Source organism: Nicotiana tabacum, chromosome 5, assembly GCF_000715075.1.
Source record: "Nicotiana tabacum cultivar K326 chromosome 5, ASM71507v2, whole genome shotgun sequence".
NCBI lineage: Eukaryota > Viridiplantae > Streptophyta > Magnoliopsida > Solanales > Solanaceae > Nicotiana > Nicotiana tabacum.
This window is the reverse complement of record NC_134084.1, coordinates 84000481-84017315: the sequence shown is the minus strand read 5'-3', so window position 1 is coordinate 84017315 and position 16835 is coordinate 84000481. Positions and strand designations below refer to the sequence as shown.

The window sequence follows — 16835 nt, the reverse complement described above, 5'->3', positions numbered from 1 at the left end:
GCGATACACAATTGATACAAATATGATACATATGTGATACACATTTCATTTTTTTCATGTTCAGTTTTTACTTCGAATTTTCAATTCAAATCACCCAATCAAAACTTCACTAAATCATCCCAAAATTGAGATTCAAGCTCCTAAAGATATACCCAATCTATTGTAGTAACATCCACTCAAAAGATAGCAAAAATTTGACTTTTTTGTTACAAATAGCTAGTTGGCTAATATTGGTAATATTTTATGAATTGACTAATTTTTGTAATGAACTACTTATAAATGGACATAGCTGGTAATATTCCTTATCTTAAATTAGTCGTTTCAAATACAAAATATATAAAGTAAAAATGAAAATCATTTTCGGCTTTCGCAAAAGAAATAAAAAGAGAAACATGAAACCTTTGATTTGAATACTCAGTACTCACGAGGGTGGTTGTAGTTCTGATTAATGATTAGCAGGTATAATAAGAATCTCCAAAATTCTGTCGGTTGCTTTCTGCCCTCTCTCTTCATGTGTTTATTATGGGAAGAATCGCAACATCAACATTTCTTTCAGTCCCTAAATTGAAACTCGTTGGCGATTTGGTTTTTGACTTGAAACTAGCACATCAATGATACTTGTGTTTGGCATTGTACTATACATTTTTGGGAAGTTTGTTTTAACTCTCAAGTGGTAGAAATTAAATATCAAATTGATGCATTTGCCATGTCATCGTAAGTTATTTTAGATGAGAAATTGGTGTTATCGAAGCTGTCTGCAACGTGAACTTCATCTTCCTCTTCATGTGGGGTGAATGAATCAACAGGAGATGTAATGCTTGAATTTCGTGTCTCCAATAGGCTCCTGGTTGTCTTTTGTTGTTGGTCAAACATCTTCTTCAATTGCTCTCCTTGTTCTTCAATCCTCATTTGTAACTTCCGTTGAATCTAGTAACAATTACTAGGATTCAGAAACATAATTCAAACATATATATCCATTTTATGTACTAAATATACCTCTAGTTGCTCGTGAAGACGCCTCTGGACTTCTAGCTGCATATTCAATGCTTCCTTGATTTGCATCCCGCTGAAAAAGAAATCTGGATTAAGTTAAAATAATCGGCGAATATTGGTTAGGAAAGTTGCAAAGGACATACGTTTTGCTGTTGATCTGTGTCACATTATTCGGGCTATCGATCTTTTCAGATTTCCCTGCATTATTGAAACTCTGATTTCTGAAAAGAGCTGGAAACTTTGAAACCAAGTATTTAGCATGTCTATGGCAAAATTGAGTACATCACAGAGCATTTTTCACCAGCAAAGGTAAAATTAACATAAATGTGTAAAGGAAACAGTCTGTTTTCTATCATGTTGGATCCACTTATTGCATAAATGACCAAAAGATGAAAAGGAAGAGAAGATTTTTAGAAGATTTCATAAATGACCACCTCTTATGAAACTTATTGCTACTGCATTATATTAGTAACTTCTTTTCTTTCAAATTTGTGTCTATTGGGTACAGAGCAGTTCATTTCCTTTCTGTTAAAGAAACGAGGATACAAAAACTTATTTGCATTCCCCTTTTTAGTAATTTAACAGTTCGGTTGCTAATTCTACTAATTTAACAGCTTCTTGTAGAAATGCAGGATAAAATTGCGTACGATAGGCCCTTGTGATCCGGTCTTTCCTCGGACCCCGCGCATAGCGGGAGCTTAATGCACCAGACTGCCTCTTTTGCTAATTCTACTTTAACTATGATCCTTGATTACCAGTACAGGAAGTTCTAAACATCAGCAATTTTAGTTAAGCATAGTGTTCTTGGAGGAGCAATGTTTCCTCTTAATAAACATGAAACTAATTTTGGAAAATACATACCTTCTGCTGATTCAGGGATGTACTTTGCACTTCGATATTTCTACAATGGAATAGTCAAAACAATATTTGCTTTAAAATTTTGTCAAAATACCAAAAGGTGTTCCAAGAAAGTATTATGTTTTTCATATTACAGTACCTGCAGATGGCTTTTTACATGAAAAATGGTTAAGCCTTCTGAATCCATCAGCTTTACTATTGCCTTTGGCGTTGCCTCTGCCAAATGAAGGGAAGAACAATTAATTCATAGCCAAAATTGATCACCTATGTGACACTCCTGACAAATCTCACATCGACAAAACACAAGATATGTCGGATATATAAGGAAGCAAGCCTTATATGATGTGTTTTGAAGCCGCACGGGCCTAGGTCCAAAAGGACAATATCACTAGTGGTCTAGACTGTTACAATATGGTATCAGAGCCACTCCGCGTGGGGCACGAAAATGTGACACCCCGGCTGTTACAACCTCCAAGGAAACAAGAATTGAAATGGTAAGGGATGTGTGAAATTACTTACTGTCAGCTCCTCCAAGACGATTTACACACTCAACAAACCGATCGTGGAGATGTTGAGTCCACCTGATCCGCGTCTTGTTGGATAATGATCCTCCAGAGTTATTAACATTATTAGGTGATGAACTTTCAGATTGTTGCCTTGCATGTTCCAAGTTAAAACCACTAAAATTATTGGAGAGCTGCTGGAACATAACAAGAATGACAATGGTGCTGTGATTCAAATTTTGAAAAGCAATACAATACTATTATGTACAGAATGACCAATTAAAAGTACTTACACCATAATCTTGATTTCCATGGAAAACTGGCATTGAAGGTTGCTTGTTTGAAGTATCAAATTCTTCAAGCAACTTACTCTTAAGAATCGCTAGCCTCTCTTTCTCCGATAGATTGCTGAAAGGATTTCCATAGGCTCCCAGGGGTTGACTACTTGACAACTGTGATCTGATGAATGATGGCATTGAAATCTTGGGAAAATCGCGTTGAGGATATGATGGTAATTGAGGATCATTATACTTGGACAGTTGACAACTATTGTCTTGGTATTCATATTGTATTAATCTCTCTGTGGCAAAAAAAGCTGAAGCTGGTGACCCGATTCGGCTTATGATTGTTCTTGATGTTGAATCAGTATTAGGCCAAGATACCTGTTGGCAGCAATTTTCTGCAGAAGTTCCTGGCTGAAAACAAAATTCCAAGCATGATGTAGATTTCTGTTGATCAATATTCTGTTGGAATTCTAAATTGCAATCAGTTGCAAATTCACTGTTGTGATATGCATGAGTTTGTTCAGCCCTCTGGATACTCATTTCCCCTAAATGACTAGTCAAGAAATTGCAATTTCTAGCAAAAGTATACAAATACACCAAAGACAGAGGGATTCTGTTTAGATATTTCAAGAAACAAACTGCATTTAAATCTTAATTTCTAGTATCGATCGATGAATGTCTTAAGACAATTAGTTGTGCACACGCGGCTTCAAGAAACTGAGGAAGAAGATTCAAATATAAATGAAGATGCAATGCAGTAGTATTTAATTTGTGCAGGACTGCTCCCAGCTAATTTCTTTTTTATATGCTGAATGTGACCATACACATGATATAAGAATATGAATATGTCAACATGTAAATGCCAATTATTTTAATATTCTGTAACATGGATAAGGAATGAATAACCTCTTTGACAAGACCAAGGCCAAATATATTTTTACTAGAAAACAACAAATCTCCGACAAACTATAAAATGAAAAGAGAAAAAATACAGAATTTTCTTAAAAGGAGAGGAATATATGGCCTTATTAAATTTAAACAATTCCTTTTAGCATCAATTAGATGAAGGAAGAATAGAGTTTATGGGTGCATCTGTCAACATAGTAGTTTCATCAGGAATGGCATATATTCAATAATACTTAATACTCTATCATGCTTAATTATTCTTAAATAGTAATAGGGGATTGAATATTTGAAATTCTTCTGAGCCACAGTTAGATAATTCACCGTTAGTGAAATGTCGTTCGCCTTTTTTACCCTTTAAAAATAAATTCACATTAGACAAAATAGTCATTTAATTATTTTCCTAATATTTAGGAGTTCTAAATCAACTAAATTTTGTGCATTAAATTTTCCTAATATTTAGGAGTTCCAAATCAACTAAAATTTTGCACAATAAATATTCCTTGTATGAACTTCTCTGGACTCTGATGAGGCCTAACGTATGCAATAAGCATGAAAAACCAAACAAAATATTTCTTTTTTTGAGAATAAGCAAACTTAAGGCTTAGAATTGGTAGTAGATTGCTTCGTTGGCAATGATAAATTTTATTTTTTATGTTCTATTTTTGGTATAAAAATATTCAGCTTTCAAATAATCTTTTCTAACTATATTTACTTTTACCAAAGTAAGAAAAAAAACAAGAAGCCCAAACAATTAATATTCTTTAATTACAATTAGTACGAAAATTGTTAAGCAAAATTGTAATTAAGATATAACAGTAGAGAAGTAAATGAATTTGAGTGGACTTCATTTTCTAATTTCTCATATTATTCCATGAGAATACATGTCATACCTACTTTTGAAATTCTAATTACCATTAAGTTCTAGCTTTCTAGATATTGTTTTTGTATAATATTTGAAAAGTACACTGATCAATAATAAGATAAGTTACTAAAAAAATATATAGAATATAAAAGGTAAAGAGAGAGAGAGAGCAAAAAATGGTTGAAAGTTATATCAACACAAAAATTCAAAAGTGAAATATTAGATTTGACTTTTTACTTTAATAATGCAAAATTTTTATTGGATAAAACTATAATTACAGTTAAATATTTAAACTATGAATGAGCTAATTGTCACGACCCAATTTCCGAACCCGGTCGTGATGGCGCCTCTCGTGAAGACAAGGCCAGCCAGACCAAAATGGAACACTTCTTTTAAACAGTTAAATATCATAAACAGTTCTAAACATGTTATAACATCCATAATTTCCGGAAAATAACGATGTCAATAGAAGAAACCATCCCGATACAACCCAAACCGGGGTGTCACAAGTCACGAACATCTATTAGGGTGTAAGTACACCTACAAGGTCAAATTATACAAAATAGGAATAATGAACAAAAGGGAGGAAAGCGGTGTTGCGAACGCCGACAACCACCTCGCTAAAATATGATAACTTTGCCTCTGATCTGCCCAAAAACCCGCTACCGGGTGTATAAATACCTGCATCTGCACACAAGGTGCAGGGAGTAATGTGAGTACTCTGACTCAGTGAGTAATAAAGGTAAATAACAACTAAGCAGTAAGAAATCACGTAAAGCAACCAACATGTTGTATAGAAGCAGTGAAAACCCTTTGAGAAAAATAGCGAAGCTGTGAAATCTTTAGAAAAATCTTAGCTCAGTTTAAACCTCTTTTGAAAATGACTTTCTCAACAATTACACAAATGAGTGCAAAACGAATAGTGCAGATAAGCACGGAAATTCGCCCCTCGGGCACTACACTCAATTAACAGATAATGCCAGGCAATTAGATAGATATCACATGGAGTAGCACAAACAACAGATAATGGCAGACAAATGAGATAAAGTAAACACATAGAATAATATCAACATTGCTGCGGTGTGCAGCCCGATCCATATATTTCGTCGACGGCGCTCACTGGGGGTGTGCAGACTCTGGGAGGGGCTCCTTACGGCCCAAGCGCAATATCAAGCCATCCCGTGACATCAAATCTAGGCCATCGGCCTCATATAAATCACAAACCACCTCGTGGCGTACATATCTCAGGCCCTCGGCCTCATAATAAATCAGTATCTCACTGCTGCGGCGTGCAGCCCGATCCAAAAGTATCCTCACAATACAGGCCCTCGGCCTTACTCAGTCATAAATCACATAAGCCCTTCGGGCAGCAGTAAAACATGGTGCTCAACCCAAAAATATTATTGGAAATATCGTTTCAAGTGTTAAAGCAAAATAAACTTGGTTGAGTCTTGAAAACAGCGGGAAAATACATGACTGAGTTCAAGTATAAAATCAAAACAGTGAGGAAATATCAACAATAGTCCCCGAAGGGTTCAAATAGCTGGCACGAAGCCCAAATATGGCAATCAACCCAAAACATAATGGTCGCAAATAAGTTTAAGTCAAATATGCGGTAAAATCATCAATCGAGACGGACCAAGTCACAATCCTCAATAGTAAAAGACCCCATGCTCGTCATCCAGCGCGTGTCTCACCTCAATACAGCACTACGATGTGCAATCCGGGGTTTCAAACCCTCAGGATATCATTTACAATCATTACTCACCTCGAACCGGCAAAATCTCTAGCTCGCGACGCCTTTGCCCCTCAAATCGGCCTCCATGCGCATCAAATCTATCTAAAATCAGAACGAATGCATCATAATATGCTAAGGGAACAAAGCCCAAGTGAAAACAATCAATAACAGGAACAAATCCCGAAATTACCAAAAACCCGAGCCCCGGGCCCACTTCTCGAAACTCAAAAATTTTCACATCATTAGATTCCTTATCATCCCATGAGTTCATACATACCAAAAGTTCTCAAATCCGACCTCAAATGGTCCTTCAAATCCCAATTTAAAATCTCAAAATCCCAAACCCTAGTTCTTCCATTTTTAGCCAAATTCCCATGAATTTCTAGGTTAATCTCACAATAAAATCACGTTTTAGGTTCATAAAACTTACCTCCAATCAATTCTCCTTGAATCCCTCTACAATTCCCCTCAAAGAGCTCCCAAAATACTCAGCTATGGTGGAAAAATGGCTCAAAATCGCGGATGAAACAACTTAAAATATTCTGCCCAGGGTTTCTTTTCGCATCTGCGGACAAAAATCCCGCTCCTGTGGCACCGCTTCTGCGGGCACTCCTCCGCATCTGCGGAACTTCACCTAAGGTTCGAAATCCGCATCTGCGGTCAAATGGTCGCATCTGTGACTCCGTAGATGCGGTTCCTGCCTTGCCCCCTCGAAATTGCATCTGCGTCTTTCCTTCCGCATATGCGACACCGCACCTGCGGTCCCAATTCCGCAGGTGCGAAAATACCAGAAGTAGCAGACATCAGCTATCTTCTAAGTTCCAAAAATTCCCGTTAGCCATTCGAAATCACCCCGAGCCCCTCGGGGCCTTAACCAAAAGCACGGACATGACCCAATATCTTATTCAAACTTGTTCCAATCATCAAAACACTTCAAACAACATCAAATCCATCAATTCACATCGAATTCAAGCCTAAGTTTTCTAAAAACTTCTGAAATACGCTTTCGATCAAAAACCCAACCAAACCACGTTCGAATAACCTAAAATTTTGCACACACATCACAAATGACATAACGAAGCTACAACAACTCTCGGAATTCCATTCCGCCCCTCGGATCAAAATCTCACCTATCAACCAGAAATCGCCAAAATACTAACTTCGCCAATTCAAGCCTATTTCTACTCTGGACCTCCAAAACCAATTCCGATCATACTCCTAAGTCATAAATCACCCAACAAAGCTAAACAAATAATAAAAATTTCGATCCGAGCTCATATATAAATAAATCAACTCTTGGTCAAACCTTTCAAATTCAAAGCTTTCAACTGAGACTGTTCTTTCGAATTCATATCGATTTCCGTGAAAATCAAAATCAACGATTTACATCAGTCATAATACATCATACGGGGCAAGTCATGCCCGAGAACTGGCGATCAAAGTGCAAAAGCTCGAAACGACCGATCGGGTCATTACATCCTCCCCCACTTAAGCACACGTTCGTCCTCGAACGTACCTAGAGTTGTTATAAAAGCCAACCCGTAGCTGAATAATTTTACCATGCATATACTCGGGGGTGATCCCACATCACCCTATCTCACATAGGTTCTATAACACAATATAACTGAAATTTCTACATTCTAACCTAGCCCATAAGCCTTAGAACCACATTTCCACTTCTGAAATCATTCACAAGATCATAATATCACACCTAGTTTTCAGAATAAGCCCGAACAAGCTGTAATCACCTATACTTGTGGTCTCTGGTGCAATCACATGATATACCACATAACTCAAACACTCGTAGCGATAACTTCTATTCATAGTAGCTGCCCACAAAATCGAATACTGGTAGAAAAACCTCTTATAAACTAAAGTCTCACCCCAACACTTTCATATACTGCCAACGATAAATGAAACACACAACAAACCATAACTATTTCTCAGGTCAGTTATTCATGAAGCCACTTCTCCTTTGGCAAATACCATAGCAAATTTCGAGCCGAACCTCGATATTATCCTTCCAGCATACTGAAATCGAATCCGTTCGTATTCATTAATGACCCCAACGATCTTCTCTAATCCAACACACTACTCTGGAGATACGACACATCAGTACAGGCTTAGGCCACAACTTGGGCAATACACGCACCAATAAGCAACGGTCCTAACATACTCAATCATGAAAATGACTCAATGAAAGAACTGTACCTCAAGCTCACTCGTACCACTACAACACAAGACTGAGGACCCGTCTCACATCATAGAAATAGAACACCCGAATCTAACCCGCAAGGTCATATCTCCACCTAGCTTCGCTGCAAAAATGCGCGATTCTATCCAAACACTGCTCCACATGAAACACCTCAAGTCACTATGCTCAAAATTGACAACCGCACACAATTTGACGCCTGGAACCAAAACAAATCACTACACCCACGGTGAAACAAGGAACACATACCACGCAGACCCGATACGACGTAGCCGATACACCATCCACCGAGCAACACCCAATTACTTTTCCCGCTCGACTTCCACTATGAATCCTAATAGAACCGCACAGTGCTCATAACCAACAAATCATAACGTCTCGCAACACAGAAAGGCAACTCATAAATCTCCCAGATCACTAGTAAGCTCAATAATGGTCGAATCAACCTGTCCCTCAACAATATCGCTTGGGGCCAACTAAGTCGACTCAGCTAGAACACGTATCCACATTGGCCTGCTAACGAATTCCTTATCAAAGAAGCCCAAAGCTGCTCCTTCCACTACTATAACTCTTGCCGGAGCCATACGATACGGTGCCCGGCGCCAAATCAATACCGAAATCAACAACCCTACCCGACGACATGCCCGGCCACAAGGAACACATCCGGAGAGTTCCTCAACACTGGAACTGAATCAGTGGTAGAATCCTCTGCATTGACATCCATCACAAAAGCTCAATTAAGAAAGGATATCCTTCCCAGCTGTTCGCTGGGTCTTTGAAATATAAACCACCCTATTAGAACATAATCTTCCGCCCCTCGCCACTCAACCCGTGGCATTTCCGGCATAGCCCATAGCGTAATAGTCCAGAATAACCCAACACTAAGATGACCAGTCTAAACTCCAACATCACATCCAACATCTAACATACCAACAAAGAAAAATCCAATCGAGCCTCCAAATCCCGATAGTCGCTAAACATTGCCGATACACCTGATCCACAACCACAACATAGCCTGAATATGAGAACTTCCGTCTCCAAATCCACACGGCCCATGAATCACCACATCCGATCCCAATTTCGCCGTCCGAATACATGCTACGCCTCAAATACCCACTCATTTCATGATAGATACTAAAAAATTTCCCTATGCCCCCAAGCAAACTCGAATATCACCAGTCGATCTAACAAGAAAGTGCCGCAATACTACCGAAGTACCATCAACTTAATCACATTGTCTTTTCTAAAACACATACCCTCGTCAAATCACCCCAATTAGCACTACCTCTTCCTTAATCATCTGAAACTGCCCATGTTGCCTAAGAATTCATGACTTTCTATTTAGAACTGAACCGTAACCTTCCACACGCGATTGTCAAACCTCCACAACCCACCACATATACCATACCATCTTAGGATAACATGAGAACTTCACCTTCCTTCCGAGCCACAAACATCTACGTACTCAATTGGTCAAGAACTTTCCATTGGTCCCAATCTAGAAGAAAAATCACTATACATCCCATGCTTCGCATGCCCATAGAAAATATACATCTCCAAACCGTGGTAAAAACTATCAAGAACTCCCCGAGTTCCCTTTGCACAAATCAGACATGTCAGGACTGAATCCTTCAAACTCGATCAAGCAAAGCAAGCCATCAAAACCTAAGAGCATCGCCGCAAAATACCTGAAAGAACTCATTACCTCGAACACACACAAGGAATTAATCATATCCTTACCATACCGATTCGGTCTACTATCAAACTATTCCATCTATCTAAATTTCCTTCTGATTCATTTTCAACTTGATATTCTCTCTTGCTGTAGTACCACAATTCCTCAACCCAGGCTCACCACACGAGACCCAAGCACAAGACCACACTGTCTAAGACCTATAAGCCGCTGAATACTCACTCAATTACTCCCATAAACACCACATTCCAGAACACTTTACTCTAAGGAACTTCCTGTGAATCTAAATCCGTTACCTTTGCTTTCCTGATACTGATACATAGAGTCCTATATTCAATATAGAAATATCACAAGTCTTGACCTCTTCCCATGAAAACACAGTTTCTAATCCCATATACAACTTTAAGATACCCAATTGTTACATGTAGAACCTCGAACACATTAGAACCATTCTCGAGAGTCACTCACTCTCTTCAAACTGCAATTATCCTGATCAAACGAATAGAACCACCCGTGCCTCATTAGCACTCTAACACCGCAGAATGAAATCCTCATCCCAACACATCCAGGCAATTTCCTGCTCTATGCACCGAGCATTCCTTACCAATAACAACTTAAGACATCCCGTAATTTTTCTTACTCTATGAAGCATAATATAACCTTTGTCAAAACATTTCCTCTACTCGAGTCATCCTCGGTCTCAATTTCCGCAAGCCATAACTGATTCGCCCGTACGCCTCAAACTGGAACCGACATAGCGCCTAACCGTGCAACTAACTACTCACAGCAGACTCCCCCACTCGGTGCCATAGATCAAAATACACTCGATAACTCTTAACACTTATACTCTATTGATGCCACAATACCATAGTGAGATCAAGCTCAAATCCTTTTGTAAGCTTGTGAAAACACAGATCATCTAGTATTTTAAATCTTTTGCAAATCTCGTATTCATCCCCGTAACATTTAAGCCCACTCTCTTAAGCGACCCGAAATTTCAAATTTCAACACGCACTTTTCACTTACACATGAGATCTTCTAACATACACATAAGGATCACACCACTTCAGAACCCTCCGCAGGAGATAACCCACCTGCTTCGCCTCAATCTAACATTTCTATATACCTTCCACCGTCATACACATTACACAGTCGCTTAGTCTTCCTGAGTTTGAACTCGTACCGCAACATAAAATTTACTTCACTCTCAACTGGAAAACATGAAAAGATCCTTCACGCGCCCATAACTCAGGGCTATACTTCGAATCAAGATGGAATTCAAGCACCTAATAGTTCTTCTATCCTCCAGCCGGCCTTCCTCATTACTTCCAAGTCGCATAGATACATCTCGCAGTACTAACATACTCACCACATAGTTATCCAACCGTCACTTCCACTAATAGGGACAATACTAAACATATAAGTGCAACACACTTGCTCACACAATCAGCACCTCGGTGCTCAAGCCACAAGCAAAGATCTGGCATCAAGTTCTCCAGACTGGCCCAACATCAAACTCACAGAGATCACATCTCGCCCCTCGATCAGGGAATCACAAGCCATCAAGGCACGTCTGATATTGAGCGCTCATACGCGCATACAAATGCGTGGAAGGAATTTCAAGAGTTACTTTTCAAGCTGGATCAAAGACGCATGATAAGAATTCAAGAATGTGAAGTTTTTCCTAAAGGTTTTGCAGCCTCTCGAGGATAAATACAGATGTCTCTGTATCGATCCGCGAGACTCTACTAAACCTGCTCATGACTCGTGAGACCTACGTAACCTAGGCTCTGATACCAACTTGTCACGACCCAATTCCCGAACCCGGTCGTGATGGCACCTCTCGTGAAGACAAGGCCAGCCAGACCAAAATGGAACACTTCTTTTAAACAGTTAAATATCATAAACAATTTTAAACATGTTAAAACAGCCATAATTTCCAGAAAATAACGATGACAATAGAAGAAACCATCCTGATACAGCTCAAACCGGGGTGTCACAAGTCACGAGCATCTATTAGGGTGTACATACAACTACAAGGTCAAATTATACAAAATAGGAATAATGAACAAAAGGGAGAAAAGCGGTGTTGCGAACGCCGGCAGCCACCTCGCTAAACTCCGATAACTCTGCCTCTGATCATCCCAAAAACCCGTGACCGGGTGTATAAATACCTGCATCTGCACACAAGGTGCAGGGAGTAATGTGAGTACTCTGACTCAGTGAGTAATAAAGGTAAATAACAACTGAGCAATAAGAAATCACGTAAAGCAACCAACATACTGTATAGAAGCAGTGAAAACCCTTTGAGAAAAATAGTGAAGCTGTGAAATCTTTAGAAATATCTTAGCTCAGTTTAAACCTCTTTTGAAAATGACTTTCTCAACAGTTACGCAAATGAGTGCAAAACGAATAGTGAAGATAAGCATGGAAATCCGCCCCTCGGGAACAACACTCAACTAATAGATAATGCCAGGCAATCAGATAGATATCACATGGAGTAGCACAAATAACAGATAATGGTAGACAAATGAGATAAAGTAAATACATAGAACAATATCAACACCGCTGCAGCGTGCAACCCGATCCATATATCGCTGCGGCGTGCAGCCTGATCCATATATTTCGTCGACGACGCTCACTGGGGGTGTGCAGACTCCGGGAGGGCCCCCTTATGGCCCAAGCACAATATCAAGCCATCCCGTGACATCAAATCTAGGCCATCGGCCTCATATAAATCACAAACCACCTCGTGGCGTACATATCTCAGGCCCTCGGCCTCATAATAAATCAGTATCTCACTGCTGCGGCGTGCAGCCCGATCCAAAAGTATCCTCACAATACAGGCCCTCGGCCTTACTCAGTCATAAATCACATAAGCCCTTCGGGCAGCAGTAAAACATGGTGCTCAACCCAAAAATATTATTGGAAATATCGTTTCAAGTGTTAAAGCAAAATAAACTTGGTTGAGTCTTGAAAACAGCGGGAAAATACATGACTGAGTTCAAGTATAAAATCAAAACAGTGAGGAAATATCAACAATAGTCCCCGAAGGGTTCAAATAGCTGGCACGAAGCCCAAATATGGCAATCAACCCAAAACATAATGGTCGCAAATAAGTTTAAGTCAAATATGCGGTAAAATCATCAATCGAGACGGACCAAGTCACAATCCTCAATAGTAAAAGACCCCACGCTCGTCATCCAGCGCGTGTCTCACCTCAATACAGCACTACGATGTGCAATCCGGGGTTTCAAACCCTCAGGATATCATTTACAATCATTACTCACCTCGAACCGGCAAAATCTCTAGCTCGCGACGCCTTTGCCCCGCAAATCGGCCTCCATGCGCATCAAATCTATCTAAAATCAGAACGAATGCATCATAATATGCTAAGGGAACAAAGCCCAAGTGAAAACAATCAATAACAGGAACAAATCCCGAAATTACCAAAAACCCGACCCCCGGGCCCACTTCTCGAACCTCAAAAATTTTAATATTATTAGATTCCTTATCATCCCACGAGTTCATACATACCAAAAGTTCTCAAATCCGACCTAAAATGGTCCTTCAAATCTCAATTTAAAATCTCAAAAGCCCAAGCCCTAGTTCTTCCATTTTTAACCAAATTTCCATGAATTTCTAGGTTAATCTCACAATAAAATAACGTTTTAGGTTCATAAAACTTACCTCCAATCAATTCTCCTTGAATCCCTCTACAATTCCCCTAAAAGAGCTCCCAAAATACTCAGCTATGGTGGAAAAATGGCTCAAAATCGCGGATGAAACAACTTAAAACATTCTGCCCAGGGTTCTTTTCGCATCTGCGTACAAAAATCCCGCTCCTGTGGCACTGCTTCTGCGGGCACTCCTCCGCATCTGCGGATCTTCACCTAAGGTTCGAAATCCGCATCTGCGACTCCGCAGATGCGGTTCCTATACCGCATCTGCGGTTTCTATACCGCACCTGCGGTTCCTGCCTTGCCCCCTCGAAACCGCATCTGCGTCTTTCCTTCCGCATCTGCGACACCGCACCTGCGGTCCCAATTCCGCAGGTGCGAAAATACCAGAAGCAGCAGACATCACCTATCTTCTATGTTCCAAAAATTTCCGTTAGCCATCCGAAATCACCCCGAGGCCACCGGGGCCTCAACCAAAAGCACGGACATGACCCAATACCTTATTCAAACTTGTTCCAATCATCAAAACACTTCAAACAACATCAAATCCATCAATTCACATCGAATTCAAGCCTAAGTTTTCTAAAAACTTCTGAAATACGCTTTCGATCAAAAACCCAACCAAACCACGTCCGAATGACCTGAAATTTTGCACACACATCACAAATGACATAATGAAGCTACAACAACTCTCAGAATTCCATTCCGACCCTCGGATCAAAATCTCACCTATCAACCAGAAATCGCCAAAATACTAACTTCGCCAAATCAAGCCTATTTCTACTCTGGACTTCCAAAACCAATTCTGATCATACTCCTAAGTCATAAATCACCCAACAAAGCTAACCAAATCATAAAAATTTTAATCCGAGCTCATATACAAATAAATCAACTCTTGGTCAAACCTTTCAAATTCAAAGATTTCAACTAAGACTGTTCTTTCGAATTCATACAGATTTTCGTGAAAACCAAAAGCAACGATTTACATCAGTCATAATACATCATACAGGGCAAGTCATGCCCGAGAACTGGCGATCAATGTGCAAAAGCTCGAAACGACCGGTCGGGTCGTTACATCCTCTCCCACTTAAGCACACGTTCGTCCTCGAACGTACCCAGAGTTGTTCTAAAAGCCAACCCGTAGCTGAATAATTTTACCATGCATATACCCGGGGGTGATCCCACGTCACCCTATCTCACATAGGTTCGATAACACAATATAACTGAAATTTCTCCATTCCAACCTAGCCATAATCCTTAGCACCATATTTCCACTTCTGAAATCATTCACAAGATCAGAATCTCACACTTATTTTTCAGAATAAGCCCGAACAAGCTGTAATCACCCATACTTGCGGTCTCCGGTGCAATCACATGATATACCACATAACTCAAATGCTCGTAGCGATAACTTCTATTCATAGTAGCTGCCCACAAAACCGAATACTGGTAGAAAAACCTCTTATCAACTAAAATCTCACCCTAATACTTTCATATACTGCCAACGATAAATGAAACACACAACAAACCATAACTATTTCTCAGGTCAGTTATTCATGAAGTCACTTCTCATTTGGCAAATACCATAGCAAATTTCCGAGTCGAACCTCGATATTATCCTTCCAACATACTGAAATCGAATCCGTTCGTATTCATTAATGATCCCAACGATCTTCTCTAATCCAACACACTACTCTGGCAACACGACACATCAATACATGCTTAGGCCACAACTTGGGCAGTACACGCACCAATAAGCAACGGTCCTAACATACTCAATCATGAAAATGACTCAATGAAGGAGTTGTACCTCAAGCTCACCCGTACCACTACAACACAAGACTGAGGACCCGTCTAACATCATAGAAATAGAACACCCGAATCTAACCCGCAAGGTCATATCTCCACCTAGCTTCACTGCAAAATGCACGATTCTATCCAAACACTGTTCCACATGAAACACCTCAGGTCACTATGCTCGAAATTGACAACCGCGCACAATTTGACGCCTGGAACCAAAGCAAATCATTACACCCACGGTGAAACAAGGAACACATACCACGCAGACCCGATACGACATAACCGATACGCCATCCACCGAGCAACACCCAATTACTTTTCCCGCTCGGCTTCCACTATGAATCCTAATAGAACCGCACCATATGTGCCCATAACCAACAAATCATAACGTCTCGCTACACAGAAAGGCAACTCATAAATCTCCCAGATCACTAGTAAGCTCAATAACAGGTCGAATCAACCTGTCCCTCAACAATATCGCTTGGGGCCAACTAAGCCGACTCAGCTAGAACACGTATCCACATTGGCCTGCCAACGAAATCCTTATCAAAGAAGCCCGAAGTTGCTCCTTCCACTACTATAACTCTTGCCGGAGCCAAACGATACGGTGCCCGGTGCTAACTCAATACCGAAATCAACAACCCTGCCCAGTGACATGCCCGACCACAAGGAACACATACGGAGAGTTCCTCAACACCGGAACTGAATCAGTGGTAGAATCCTCTGCACTGACATCCATCACGAAAGCTCAATTAAGAAAGACAATCCTTCCCAGCCGTTCGCTGGGTCTTTGAAATATAAACCACCCTACTAGAACATAATTTGTCGCCCCTCGCCATTCAACCCGTGGCATTTCCGCCATAGCCTATAGCGTAATAGTCCAGAATAACCCAACACTGAGACGACCAGTCTGAACTCTAACATCACATCCAACATCTAACATACCAACAAAGAAAAATCCACTCGAGCCTCCAAATCCCGATAGTCGCTAAACAGTGCCAATACACATGATCTATAACCACAACATAGCCTGAATATGAGAACTTCCGTCTCCAAATCCACACGGCCCATGAATCACCACATCCGATCCCAATTTCACCGTCTGAATACATGCTATGCCTCAAATACCCAATCATTCCACGATAGATACTCAAAACTTTCCCTATGCCCCCAAGCAAACTCGAATATCACCAGTCGATCTAACAAGAAAGTGCTGCAATACTACCGAAGTACCATCAACTTAATCACATTGTCTTTTCTGAAACACATACCCTCGTCAAATCACCCCAATTAGCACTACCTCTTC

General features: G+C 40.1%; 1 protein-coding gene across 2 annotated transcripts; it reads right to left on the bottom strand.

The window, feature by feature from the left end:
• Positions 1-351: 351 nt before the first annotated feature.
• Positions 352-3412, bottom strand: LOC107815170 (uncharacterized). Of its 2 annotated transcripts, none has more exons than XM_016640684.2 (7): positions 2648-3412; positions 2371-2551; positions 1991-2067; positions 1855-1894; positions 1137-1191; positions 997-1066; positions 352-927 (listed from the first exon to the last, which is right to left on the bottom strand). In XM_016640684.2, exons 1-7 carry the CDS (start codon positions 3176-3178, stop codon positions 688-690), a joined length of 1194 nt encoding a protein of 397 aa, XP_016496170.1. In that variant the 5' UTR covers positions 3179-3412; the 3' UTR covers positions 352-687. The 2 variants fall into 2 exon arrangements, with proteins under 2 accessions (XP_016496170.1, XP_016496172.1); XM_016640686.2 differs by having other exon boundaries at positions 2371-2548; positions 2648-3410.
• Between the last annotated feature and the right edge of the window lie 13423 nt (positions 3413-16835).

Bases quoted from the DNA above. Each gene is read 5' to 3' on its own strand.
- LOC107815170 (XM_016640684.2), bottom strand. From the start codon at position 3,178: ATGAGTATCCAGAGGGCTGAACAAACTCATGCATATCACAACAGTGAA. The intron at 2,552-2,647 runs GTAAGTACTTTT...GTTATGTTCCAG, and splicing joins ATGGAAATCAAGATTATGGT to CAGCTCTCCAATAATTTTAG. The intron at 928-996 runs GTATATTTAGTA...AATTGTTACTAG, and splicing joins GTCTTCACGAGCAACTAGAG to ATTCAACGGAAGTTACAAAT.